Genomic DNA, 13,795 nt, shown 5'->3' with positions numbered 1-13,795 from the left:
GGCTGCCGGTTTCCAGCGGAGCCCCTCGGGTGACTCGCCCAGCGCTCGCCCAGGGGCACCCCAGGCCTGTTGGTCGGATGCGAATGGGGTGGGCTGTGGTGGGACTCAGCTCTCCCCTGCAGCTCACGCTGCAGACAGTGGGGGCTCAAGAGATGGTTTAGTTACTCCCAGCGCAGCACAAAGAGCTCACACTCCACGTGTACGTGCAAACGAGAGACCACCCGCCCTCTGCACCCCACGCCAGGCGCACGCGTGGCGCCGGCCCGGGTGGCACCGACAGCACCGGGGGAAGCGCCAGAGCGACACCCGGACCCGCGCGACCCTGCAGCGCTGCCGCCCCCGGGCCCGTGCGAAGGCGGAGCAGCTGCTGCCAGCGCGCGCACGGCGACACACCCCGGCACGTGCACGGGGCCACACCCAGGGCGCCACGCCCCGGCGCGTGCACGGGGCCACACCCAGGGCGCCACGCCCCGGCGCGTGCAGGGCGCCACACCCAGGGCGCCACACCCCGGCGCGCGCACGGGCCGGACCCCTCCCGGCCGCGGCGCGGGACCGTTCGCGCGGCAGGCGGGGCGCGCGACGGGCGGGGAAGGGTGGGGCAGCCCCCCTCGCGCGCCGCGGAGCCAATGAGCGTCGGGGCGGTGCCGCGCGCTGGGCAAGTTTGCCGGTACCGGAGCGGGGACCAATCAGCTTAAGGGCCGGCTTGGGCGGGGACCAATGGGCGCGCGGCGGGGCGGAGCGCGCGGGGCCGGTCCCGGTCCCGAGCTCGCGCTCCGCTGCGCAGCAGCCGGTGCGGGTGCGAGCCGGCCCGCGGGGGGATGCCTGCCGGTGGGGTGTAGAGGAGCGCTCCGGTGCCCCGGGAGGATGTCGGGGAGCGGCGGAGCGCTGCTGCTGTTGCTGGCCGCGCTGTTCGGTGCCCCGGGGAGTGCGCAGCCTGCGGGGGAAGACGCCTGCCGCCCGGTCCGCGCCGCCTTCCAGGCGCTGCAGCCCGGAGCAAAGTGGGTGCCCGAGAGCCCCGTGCCAGGTGAGACCGCCGGGCCCCGCGGCTTGCTGGCCGCTCCCTCCCGGGGCTCGCCGGTGCCCTGAGGGTGGCGGTTTGCCGTGTCCGGGTGCTGCTCGGGTGCGGGGCGACGCGGCTGCAGCGGCCCGGGAGGGGAGCGCGGGGAGCGTCGCCGTGCGGCTGCGGGAGCTGCGGGGCCGGGTGCGCGCTGCCCGCTCTCCCGCGGGAGCTGCTCCGTCCCGGCAGCTGGGCCGCGGGGCTGCCGGCCGCTCGGTGGCGGCGGCCGCCGGGCTCCGCGCTTCGGGTGCCGCTGCCGGGTTAAAACGGAGTCTGCGGTTACGTCCCTGCCGTGGAAATCTCCTGGCTGAGCGGGGTTCTTGCTGCCCGCGGTTGTGTCGTTTTTGTTTTTTCGGGGGGCTCTTTACCTGGAGGACGCTCTTGTGCGAACTTCTGCTGCCGGGCAGAGTTGTGTGCTGCCTGCGGAACCGGCCGCCCTCGCCTGTCTCTGTCGGGCGGGCTTGTCCGGTGCTCGGTGCCCGGGAGAGCGCGGCAGCCCCGCCAGCGAGCGGAGCCACCGCGCCCCCGGCGCGTCTCTGCTGGTCCTGGGGCTGCCGGAGCTGTTTTCCACAGCGCAGCGTGTGATGAGCAAAGCTGTCATCTGAGGGAAATCCTGCTCTGGAGCGGTGCTCCGGGAGCATCCAGACCCGCATCCCCAGCCTGAGCTCAAGGGCTGCCACAGCTCCAGCAAACGGGGCTGGAAACACGCAGCAGTGCGTTCTCTAAGCCGTGTGTGTGCCGGCCGGGGGGTTGTTACCCATTTGGACGAGGTGTTACTGTGCTGTGCAATTCGCATCACAGGTGAGTGCCTGTGTGGTGCTGCAGCAAATCTCACCGCCTACATCCTACAAGGCTGCTTTCGGTATATATGCTGTGTTCCTATTTTAAAATGTGAGCGAAATAACTGAATGCTGTGCCTTTTAAAGGTCCCTTTTCAGCTTTTTGGTAACTAGGGAGCGTCGGCTCCTCCAGGTGGGTGGCTGTGTGCTCAGAGTGTGTGTACACAAGGCGATAGGATTTGATAGTTCTCCAGGGAGCTCTGTAACACAGCTCAGGTGCTGTGTGTTAAGTTAAATATACAGCAGTGAATAACTGCCCTGAAAAGCTTATGATCAAAGTATGAAAAGGAAGAGGTAACAGGCAAATGTGACAGGCAGGGGAGGTGCAATGACATCATTGCCAGCAGTAGCTGCTTTTAATGATGTGTTGAGTTACGTTTCTTGTATTCAGTGTTGCACAGGCCAGAAATACAAGACTTGGTTCAGCAATGATCTGCTGCAGCACAGGAGGAAGGGGAGAAGCAGGGCGCCCAGGGCTGTGACTGCGAGGTCTTGTGTCTGCTGTTGCAAATCCCACATTTTCTGCTCTGTAGAACTGTAGCAATGCCTCAGCTTACCACCAGCTGTGAGATCTAGAGAGGGAGTTTAGATTTAAGTCTTGGTGAGAGAGCACCTCCCTTGCTGCCGAGGGAAGTGGTGGAGTCACCATCCCTGGAGGTGTTTAAAAGGCATTTAGACGAGGTTCTCAGGGACATGGTTTGGTGCTAGAGTTAGGTTAGGTTATGGTTGGACTCAATGATCCTGAGGGTCTCTTCCAACCGAAATGATTCTATCCCTTCCTATCCTTACATCCCCTTCCCATGTAATTCTTGACTCTTTTCTTCGTGCTCCCATCAGACTAGCTGCAGGAGGAGCATTTCTTCTCTCCCCACCCTGCAGGACCTCAGTCTCCTGGTCAGTATGGAGGCAGCACTGGAAATACTTTGCGATGAAATGTTTGTATGGAGAGTTGCAGGGAGGAGAAAGAGCTGCTCTTATTGCCACTAAAATGACAAATTCTGTTGTTTGTTTGTAATCAAAGAAACACCTGCCCTTGCTGCTGTGAAAGTCAATGAAATAACTTTCTTGGAGCTTTTGCCTGGGCATCTTCCTTTCCCAGCAGGATTCAGGTTGCTGGAGTTGCTCAGTTGTGCTCTTGCTGCCCTGGGAGCCCTGGCCGCATCCCTGGTCTTCAGGAGGTGGAAGGAGCCCTTTGCCTCTCTGCAGAGCCTGTGGGTAGCTGGATCAATACCTCATAATAGGGCTGGTGTTTCAAGTGAATGCTTCCAGCTTGTTATGGTGATAAAGTTCCCACATATCAAATAGAAAGTGGATTTTACATTTGCCTAAGTACATAAACTTGATCGTAATTAAAGCAATGACTACTTGCTTATACCTCAGATCTCGCCCATCTTGCATGACTCCATGTAGTAATTACACTTCAGAGAACTTGCTTCTCCTAGTAGCAGCTGCATAAATCTCTGTAATAGGGGATCATCACTCAAGGACTATTTCCCAGGCTTCTGTTTATTGCTTTTCTTCCTTTCATACATCTGTCAATTAAAAAAAAAGTTTTGGAGTTTCCAGCCACAAATCACTGTGGAATCAATTCTGAAAACCTCTGCCTGTAGATCATATCACCCTGGAGAAACTGAGGGTTTAAACAACTTATTTAAAATGTGGAGTTTGATGCAAACAGAAAAAAATGACTCCTGGAAGCCACATTTTGCATTATGAGCGGTTGTGGCTGAAGGCATAAGTAGAGGAAATGCTGCTGAGTTGCAGCACACTGATGAGAAATGTCCCGCAGCTCCGTTTTACTGGATCAGTGGCGCGTGGGCTGGGGGGACATCAGCACAGCGCTCCCCACAGGGGAGCCCAGCCACACCAGGCTGATACTTTTAATTAAAAAAAAAAAAAAGCAAGGGAAGTGTTGTGCTGTTTCGTGAGCAGTATTAATGTTCTGGGAGCAATTGTAGCTGGAGGCGTGCATCAGGCAGTGAGCAGAAACTTGGTCTCCTCCGGTCCTGCAGCCTGGGGACCAGGTTTTTGCAGCTCTGGAGCATGCTTTGGCATGCTTGGAGGTGGGGAGCAGCACGACCTAACTACTGTCAGCTGTGGCTGACTCTTTGGAGGGCTGGGAGGATGTAATTCATGCCAACAGTTTGAGCTAGATGAGGGGCCTGGTGCTGGAGAGGAGCGAAGGCAGCGTGATGGGAAAATGCTTTTCATAGGCTTTTCTGAAGTGGAGACTTCATGCCAGCTTGTGAGCCAACCTGCGGTTCTGCACTGGGGCAACTTCCTCAGCCACTCATATTTGTTAATAACTAAATTATTTTTTTTCTTACACTACCTGTCTTGGTTTTCTCCTTCCTTTTGTCTTTTCCCTGCATAATTTCTCATGTATAAACAGTAACTTGAATTTCCATTTTTGTCCTGGTCTTTTTTTTCTCTCCTCTTTGCTATTCGGATTTCTTTGTGTTCATGGTGACACTGTGGATAATTGGGCTGGTGCATGTGGGTAGAGGGGGAGGGATGAGTTGCTGCCTTGCCGAGATGGGGAGAGGGGATGGATGCCTCTGCCCCTCATTGCGTGGAAGCTGAGGAATATTGTTCTTAGCAGAAATATCTGCCGGTGGGTCTGTCTTCCTCCTCCCACTGCACAGTGCAGTTTCCAGCTTTTTGTTCATTCTCTTTGATGGAAGCAAATATGGATTTGCCCTAAGAAAACAGAGGAGGTGAACCTTTTGCCTTTGGAGTTGAGGTGTAAAGCTTTACAACTGGCTGGCTGAGCGTGTCGAACTTCCTTCTCTCTTTTATTTTCTTTTCTTTTTTGACAGCTGGTGTGTGCCAGCATACAATTTGAAAACTAAAAATCCAAACTCTTCCCGCTGGCCTCGATGCACCTTTGCTTGTGAGCTGGCTCCCTTTGTACTCCTGCTCTATTACTGTGTTTTTCCTGAGTGGGACTAATGATACTCCTCCCTGTGCAGCCTTTCCATTTAGCTTAGTATGGTGGTTTAAGATCTTAGTTTACTAGATAATTGAGTTTTCTGTTCTTAATTATTTCAGGCCTGCAAGTTGCTCTCTTGATAGTTAAGAGAGCAGGAGCAGAACCCTAAAATTTAGTAACCTCCCCAGGCAGTGGTTTTATAGTGAGATCATTAAGTTTATTTTTTTTTTCCCAGGGGTTAATTTGAGCAACATCCTGAACAGTGTTCTTCGCAGTCTTTGGAATGGCTGTAGAGTATGTGCATGTGACTGTAATGAATGTGTGTGGTGAGTGGATGCCCACAAATTAACTCCATATTTTTGATGACAGTATTGTTGATCCATTTGTACATTTGTGAGGAGCAAACTCTTACTGTGTAAAACCTCTTTATTTTCTCCGTAACTTCTTTTAGATGATGTGATATTATAGAGTGTTATGTTTGTGTGGCAATTGTCTGGCCAACATTGTAAGACTTGAGGGGGAATCTGGAGTCAGATGGCCTTGTGAAACACAAGGTGGAATAGAAAATAAAGGATAATTAAGCAGTAATAAATATCCCATGTAGTACCAATGCTATTCCAACTTTAATCATCTATTGAATGAGGTTGGTTTATAATTTATATCTCCTTAATTAGGTTTTAAAAAGATCAGCACTAAACCTAGGTTCTGAACAGTTCTTTTCCCCCACAATTCTGAGCATTAAAAGCCAGTAACCGATTCATGAGCCCCTACTCACATAATTTAACAGAAGGTTTTTAATTTAAAAAAAAAAAAAAGGTGTTGAAACAGTTGGGGCAAAATCCGCTATGTTTAAAGGTTGAATCACTGCTTTTATCTGTTTAAAGCACGATGCTGACTGTGAAACAATTAGAGAAAGAAGATTAACACAAAGCTGCAGCTTTATGGGTAATATTAACGAACTGGTGAGCTAAGAGGGCAGGATGAAGCCCTCTGACGTTTGCAGACTGCAGAAAGTGAAGATGCCGCTGCACGGGGTAGCAGAGCCCTCCCGTCATATGGGGATGAGGCTGCAGGAATGTAACATTAAGCAGAGCCAGGTTCTCATTTTTGCAGTGCCTGGGGTGAATTTTTGGGGAATGTTAATCTGATTTAAGCTGCTGTTGGATCTGGGTGGGCAGGCTTGTGTGCCCCAGTGGAAAGCACGGCTTGTCTGCCTGTATCTGATGACAGGATTGGAGTGATCCTTGGATGCTTAAAATCAAAATAAAATCCTTAAGCCTCATGAAGGAGTTCACAACTGCCTGTGGATGATCTCAACAGGTTTTTCTTTTTGACATTTATTCCACTGAAAAGTTTTTTCACTTCTGCTGTGCTAACCACCTATCTGTGGGAATAATTGTACATCAAAGTAAAATTTAATGCTTTAAATTTGCTGCTAGCCGGTCTTTGGTAAAAATTCCCTGTGTCAGAAGAAGGAGGAAAAGGGAGGGTGCTGCTGAAATTTCTGCAGCTGTGAAGATTGGTTCTGTCAGCTAGGAGTGTATGCACAATTACTGGAGCATTTACCCTGCTGTTCCCCAAGATGGCATAAATGTCATGGTGCTCCAAGGGTGCCTGGCATCCCTGCACCCATGGAAGGGGCCACATCCAGCTCCTCCTCACCTGTGTGAGTTGGGTGTCAGGCTCCTGTCCCTAGCATTGCATCAGTATCACTGACCTTGCAAGGATTGGCAGGTGAGCATCAAAATGCAATTTAATAAAACTGTTGGAGTAATTCATGGGACGCTTTCTTTCAAAAAATGATTTTGTATTGATTTATAGCAAAAGGAGGAGGTTGTTTGCAAGGACTGAGACTGGCATTACGAGGTGTAATGACTTGAAACTTTCAGAAAAAGAGGGGGTGTGTGGGCTGGGAGATAAAAACAGTCTTAACAGTAAGGGCCATTAGGCATGGGAATGGGCTTTGCTATCTTGCAAGTCGGAGCTATCACTGGAGGTGTTTGTGTTAGATAAAATGTTTAGAGGGAGTAGACTGGGAGGCAGTGGGTTGGATTTGATGACTCACAGGACCTTTTCCGTTGCGTTTATGGAGCCAAAAAATGTGTGGCAGTTTAATACACACTAGTGTCTGGTCCATAAGCTTGTGGTGTCCTCCCAAGCATTCGAGTCTCTGCATCCACCACGCTTCTGCAGCACGCACGGCTTGCACAGCTCTGAGCACTTGGGGTGCAAGATCTGGGTCTCTGGGGTGGTGCTGCAGCAGGAGTGCAGAAGAGGGTCCTCCAAGCAATGGCATGAATAGACCCCAAACATATTTGCTGACCAAAGAGCTCTGTCCCTGTTTCACTGATGTCTGCTGGGATCAGCGGGGTGGCTCCTGGGCATCAAAACCTCCTTTCCTTACTACTGGGGCTTACAGATGGGGCTGCTTGGGTCCGCTTGCCATCTGGGGAAAATAGCTGGCAGATGGGTGTCAGGCCCCTGTTCCTTGGCCCTCTGTAGCAACATGCTGCCCCAAGAAGGACCCTGTCCCCGCTGGCTGATAAGAGCCTGTATTGACCTGTTGCATTTACCGTGACGTTTCTGGTCACTGGAGTTAGTTGGCTATCTCTGTAAAACGTTTTAAGCTGTCAGAGTTAATTCCCAGGCTCTTTCTTCCTCCTCTGTGATTGCTCTCCTACAGCATGTGTCTGTCTTTATTTACTTCACAAAAAGAAAAATCCATTTAAGGCGAGAAATTGGCTTAATTGCTAAAAAGAAGGAAGGGAGGTGAGTAGATGACCTTGCTGCTTCCTATCCCTGGCTCTCACTTGCGCAGCTCTCTTAATTGCCAACTCGCAGATTGTCTGTATTGGTATTTCCATTAATTATGGAAGGCTTTTTTTTTTTAATTTGAAATGTGGCCTAATATAATAAATATAGGAGGAAATAAGGTTTGTATTAACAAGAAATTTATGACTGTATTGTAGTGTTAAAGGGACCACACTAAGCCTTTTTGCGGTGTAAATTGACTTGGATTTGACTTTAAAAAACCTCTTTAACTCACTGTTCTATAACTGCTTCTCTCATTAATTCAGTGTCTTGCTGTTACATGTTTTTATGGCCCCTGTTATGTTTTTCGATGCATGAAATACCTGTCGCTGTGCTCATCTGGCATGGGTCAGCTCGCAAACTGCTGAGCCTCCATCTCTAGATGTCAGTGGTGCTGAATCCGTCGGAGGGCTTGATGGAGGAATTTGTGCTGCATACTCTGTTTTGTAGAAGGGGAAACTGAGGCACCAGGTAGGGATGGTGGCGCGGGTCCGGCCTTGGGCTGTGCCTCTTTGTCCCCCTTTGCCATGTGCTGTTTTACAGCCATGGCAGAACTTGCAGCGGTTAGAGCTCCTTTTGCACGTGAAATGCATGTCAGACGAAGTGTTTCATGTTGTTTTTCCCAGTCTGTGCCAGGGGAAGAGATGGGGCTGGAGGGAGGAGGTTTTCAGCTGTCGCTGAGCCCTGACAGCTGGTTTTCTTGCTGCGGTGTGCATTGCTCTTCTTCAGCAGGTACACGGTTGAACTGACATTAGTATTAATCCTGTTCTTCTAGAGTACACTTGCAAAAGTGAGTTTTGACACTTTCTACTAATTAGTGAGACAGTGGATGTGAGTAATCCTTCTAGAGCAAAGACCTAATTTACCCAACTTGCTTTTATTGAGGGGGATAAAAACCTCCATAGCAAGAAGGAAGTCAGAATGGGGGTTGAGAGGTGTGTGGAGCCTTCAGTCCTGTCTGGGCTGTTGGTCCTTGGCTTGGGGACTGCTTCCTAATCCTGGTTCTAGGCAGTGCTGAGCCTAATGGGAAGCTGCTCCTGCAGCCAGGGGCACGCTGCAGTTTGGGTGGCAGATACTGAAATGGGGGTTCTTGCTGCTGCCTGGCCTTGGCTAGCTAGTTTCAATGGAGTTGTTGCTTACTGTTCTGGTTTCTAACAGCAGCATAAGATTAGCTGTGGTTTTGTGTGATGAGGGCTATTTCTTTTTTGAGCTTGTTGCTCCACTTGTGTTTGCAGGGCCACAGTTTGCTACTGAAAGTTGATTGAGAATGAGACTTTTTGTTGCTGCCACTTCCAGCTCTTCTGTTCCATCTTCTGTTATGTGAACCCAAAATATGATTTCTTAAAATTTATTTTTAGATTTTATTTATCACCTTTTAGCTAACAACGCTTCTCTTTAAAATTGTGTATTCCTTCCAGGAGTGAGAGCTTTGGGAATGTCAAAAAACAAAGTTTAGCATCACTGACCAGTGCTTTGAGTTGCAGATTGAACTGCCAGAGCAAGTGATGTTCCTTTTGCCATTGTCCTCTGGTTTTTTTCTCTACCCTTCTGGTGACTAGGTAGAGGTGCTGCCCATGCATTCCTGCAACCACATGTCTGCTGCTGAAAACTTGTCCTTTGCAGTGCTCAGGGTGTGCCTCAGGACCTGTCCCTCTGCAGTGGGACTTGCACAAGTGAAGTGATGGACCTTGGGCTTTGCCTGTTGCAATGGAGGAAGGATGGGATGGTGAAAATTGCTGGGAGGACTCAGGAGATGTATGCAAGTTAGAAGTCTGCACTAAAAAAAAAAAAATTGTTATTGTTGGGCCCTCCTGTTGTTACTGTTATTGCTGTAGATGCAAAAGGATGGAGATCCCAGGCAAATAACACAGTTGTTATTTAAGTTGTTTTAAAACTTTATGCAAATTACAAGCCTAGCTTGTGTGCTGAGCTACGTGCATTGCTCTACTCATTGTAAATCCACAGCTTCAAATCCTGGCTCCTTTTTCAGTCTCCCGCTCCATCTCTTCTGGCTGCCTGCTGCTCTTTGCAGGTGTCCCGGCGCTGGCGCGGCAGGGCGATGCTCCGGGTGGCCCGGCGCTGGCCCGGCGGGGCGATGCTCCGTATCGCTCGGCACTGGCACGTCGGTGGATGGAGCGTGTGGGAGCTGCAGCGAGCAGCGTGCTGGCAGGCGTGCGTACCAGCTCTCGGGGGCGATTGCTCAGCAATCCTGGCTCTGCCTTATCAGTCTTCTCCTTCGGCTGAGCTGCTTGCTCAGGACAAATTCCAGACGCGTCATCAATTTGCCCAAATAGTAATTGCAGCAATGTGGAGTTGGTTTCTTCTCCACTCCCAGCAATTCCACCTCCTAATGCAAATTTTCTGCCCTTCTTGTGTCTCTCTCCAGGGTCGGATCTGCAGGTATGTGTCCCCAAGGGCTTCACGTGCTGCTCGAGGAAGATGGAGGAGAAGTACCAGGCGACAGCCCGCCTGAACATGGAGCAGCTCCTGCAGTCTGCCAGCATGGAGCTGAAGTTCCTGGTGATCCAGAACGCCGCTGTCTTCCAAGGTGAGCGTGGTGGGTGATCCAGGCAGGCGGCGGGAGGAGGCGGCACTTGTGTTCCTCTTCCTCAGCGCCTGGCAATCAGAAGAGCAGGTGGTTGGAAGCTTTCTGTTCACTTGGTTTCATATGTTTGTGTATATAATATATGGTTATTTATGATAAATAATACACCTGATTTTGTATATGGCTGCTCGGCAGGGGTTGTCCGAAATATTCCCACAGCTGAAAAAGCAAATGAAAATTTAAAGGATAAACCTCTTCAAGTGCAATTTTAAAAATAAATGAAAATCCTCTTCTCCACGAATTAAACTATCTGTGCAAGTACTGTCTTGTCTGATTCTACCAGTTCCAAAGCCCATGTTGCAGCAATGTGATCTGCTTGCAAACCTAGTGTAATGCTTGATAAGCACCTAAAACATGTGTATTGATTATTATGATCCACCGCAAAACAAAGGTGGCTGTTCCATGTGAGGGTGGGTAGAGGCCCCTTGTTCACAGGCGCTGCCCCTCGTGCTCTGCTCGCCACGGGGTGTCTGAGTGCTTGGTGACTCCCACACTATTCGGTGGCTGCTCTCTTCCTTTTCTAATGATATGATGTATTGCATTTTTAGCAAAACCGGTCTTTGACAAGTATTTTCTACTGTGGATACGCACCAGTTTGTATTACTTAAATCTGCAATCAATTTTTTAGGACCTTTACACAAGAAAAACTTATTCCATCCATGGTTAATGTGCAGTGAAATGATTGCTTGTTTGAGTGCTCTCCTATTGAGGTTCCATAGTTCTCTATTAATGGCATTTTTGCCTATATTTAAAAAAGGCATGAGCAATCAAGCAGTTTTATCCCTCATGCTGATATTTTTGCAGAATAATTGATTTATTTTTGTTCATGCCTCACTAACAGCAAGACCTAAAGCCTGCTGAAGCCTGTGAGATTATGGCAAAGCTCTGTCCTGGTCCACAACTGACTGATGAAGTCTAATGTGTTGTTTTTCTCAATGTAAGATCAAATTAATTGCTGAGGAGGTAACAGTGTGGTTTTTTTTTTCTTCCAATGCTGCTTAATGCAGTGACCATTAAGTTCCAATTCTGCTAAACAGAATGGAATGAAATTTTATGAGAGATTGGTTTCCTAGGCATTGGAAATGCAGATTAGCTTCAGAGATGGTGAATAGCCTGGCTGGAATGCAAAGTGTCTACCTCCTCCCCTACCATTTGGCAAAAACATTATAATGTTAGTGTTTCTGTTGTGTGTAGGAATGACACCCTGTGTTACTGCAGGTTGTGCACAGCATAGCAGAGTCGGGTGCTTTAGCTCTGAACTGTCTGCCACTTCTGGACAGAGTTAAATCCCTTGTTTTGATTTTTTTTTTTTTCCCTCCTTCTTCTTAACTGTGGTTTCCATCCTGGTCATGAGAGTGCTTTTCCTGTGCAGGGGTTTCAGAGCTGATGTTGCTCTAAAAAGCCCCGGTATGCTGTATTACCATTATTCTTTGTGGTGAGGAAGAAAAGTGTTTAATTGAAGAATTGCTTGCTGCTGCTTATAAAAAAGATCATGACTAATTTTAAAGATCTTTTGCAATCCCATTGTAGAAGAGGAATTCCTAGCTGGAACCATTGTTTTAATTACCTCATATAAAATGTTTTGTACTTGCCAGGGCAGATTATTAGACTTCGAATATAATGTACTTTATCTTCAAGTTTAGTCTCAAAGTCTGCAGAAGAGCACTTTTAAAAATAGGTGGGTTTTTTTGATTGCTGCTTGTTTAGGAGTATTTTGTTGGCTGCAGTGCCAGAGGCTGGTCCAGCTATAGAAGTTGTGCTTGAACCCAACATACGGTGTCTGATTTCTTGTCTTTTGGCACTGCTAATGGTAGGAGACGGGTTTCTGCCTCAAGGCATCGCTAAAGAGCTGGTGCTGGCAGGTGATGTCTCACATCAAACCCCACCAGTGTGCTGTTGGCTTCATCCTGTATCACCAAGGTATGTGCTGGGACAGCTGGTTGCAGGAAAATTGCTGCTCCTCTGGCACAGCTGGGGAACGTGGGATGCCCATTGCATGGAGGTGTATGATGCCCATCACGGGGGGGTTCAGCTACAGGGGGGATGCTGGAGCGCTCAGGGAAGAGACACTTGTGACATTGGAGCTCCTGCGGTCCCTGAGCATCTCCTGCAGGTCCTGCTGCTGCGTGGTGGCTCTGTTTGAAGCTGGGGACAGATGCCCTGTGTGGCTTCAGGAGTTGGGACTGTAGCAGTGGGACAGCTCGGAGCAGCGCCAGCTCTGGCGGGGAGAAAGCTCTGCCCGTGTGTCTTGTGTCGGGTTGTTCCCAGCGTCTGCTGGGGATCCTGCGCTGGGGATGGGTAATTGTGCCGGTCTCTAGAGCGGGGTAGTGTGTTGGTATGGAAACACATCCTAAGCACTCATATTACAAACACAAGCGTGACACCCTTCAGAGTTAATTTTAATAAGTTTAGCCTGGCATCTGAAGGGACTGCTAGTTTGACAAACGAAATCTCACCCAGATGTTTTTATTTTGCACCAAATTTAATTTCTTCCCGCTGAAGCTAGAGCGGCATCTCTACTGATAAAGATCAAGGGAAATTGTCTGGCATTTACAGAAAATCTTATCCAGGCCTATCTGTTACAATGTTCACTTAGCAAAGTTTATTAGATTATTAGTTTTAGACCCTTGGGCTTTTTCTTTCTTGTGGTTAAGAAGGAAAAATCCCAACCAAAAAAAAAATCCTCTCTGCTAAATTTAAATGGTACAATTAGCTCCTGGTCTTATCTTACAGGCATTTTTAAAAATTATGAAGATGATTTAAGTAGTGATATAATCCTTTGGAAACTTGCTGCGTTTGACAGTGTTAAAATGGATTGTAGCTGCCTTGACTGCAGTTAAATCTTACTCTAGGATTTCTTTGGGGCAGGTTTTTTTGTTTTCATGCAGTGTAACTGTGCTGGTATCTGCCTGTATGTGCACTTCTCAGTTCAGGTTCTCAGCTGACGGCTAGGGAGTTCTAAATTGCTCTGAGGTTCTCATCCAAATTAACTAGTGACTTAGTGCAACTAACCTGCTATGGCAAACAGCGAGAGCCCTGCCTACACTTTGCTTTATCTCAACCTAAGATTTTGGCTGTTTGGTGGGATTTTTCTAGCCCTGCCACCACCTAATGTTTTTCTATTAAAACAATAGAAAAAGCCCTCAACAGGCCCTACTGATTTCCTAAATATTACATCTGAATCTGTGAATATTTCAGCTTTGTGAAAGGTAAACTTGAACAGGAAAATACCAGGGTTGTTCTAGTATGGGAGGCTTTTTTTTCCCCTCTTTTTTTTTTTTTTTCTTCTCTGTTCCCTAGGGTTGGGTTATGTGCATGTTCATCAGTCTGATGCCTCCTGCTTCTCAAGTGTGGGAATTTTCTTTTGAGTGATCACTTAATTTCTCATCCTGCATACTGACTGTATTGCACTGTGGATAACAGAAAATGAAAGCTACATCAGCTGCTCAGATATGGCTCTCATGATACACTCCTAGTTCTTTGTCCAAGTGAAAAGGTACTTTTTAAAAAGGGGAAAGTCTGCAACACTGAAGCACAGAAGGACCCTCCAA

General features: G+C 48.8%; 1 protein-coding gene across 1 annotated transcript in view; it reads left to right on the top strand.

Annotated features, from left to right (window-relative positions):
* Positions 1-864: 864 nt before the first annotated feature.
* The window catches only part of GPC3 (glypican 3), a 151,664-nt gene continuing 138,733 nt past the window's right edge, over positions 865-13,795 (top strand). The window contains exons 1-2 of the mRNA XM_065643401.1: positions 865-1,024; positions 10,026-10,187. Coding sequence (XP_065499473.1) covers positions 865-1,024; positions 10,026-10,187 — 322 coding nt within the window. The remainder of the gene's footprint in view (positions 1,025-10,025; positions 10,188-13,795) is intronic.

The sequence above is a fragment of the Caloenas nicobarica genome, chromosome 12 (assembly GCF_036013445.1).
Source record: "Caloenas nicobarica isolate bCalNic1 chromosome 12, bCalNic1.hap1, whole genome shotgun sequence".
NCBI classification, from domain to species: domain Eukaryota; kingdom Metazoa; phylum Chordata; class Aves; order Columbiformes; family Columbidae; genus Caloenas; species Caloenas nicobarica.
Note: the sequence above shows the minus strand (reverse complement) of the source record. Positions and strands in the feature narration are given on the sequence as shown.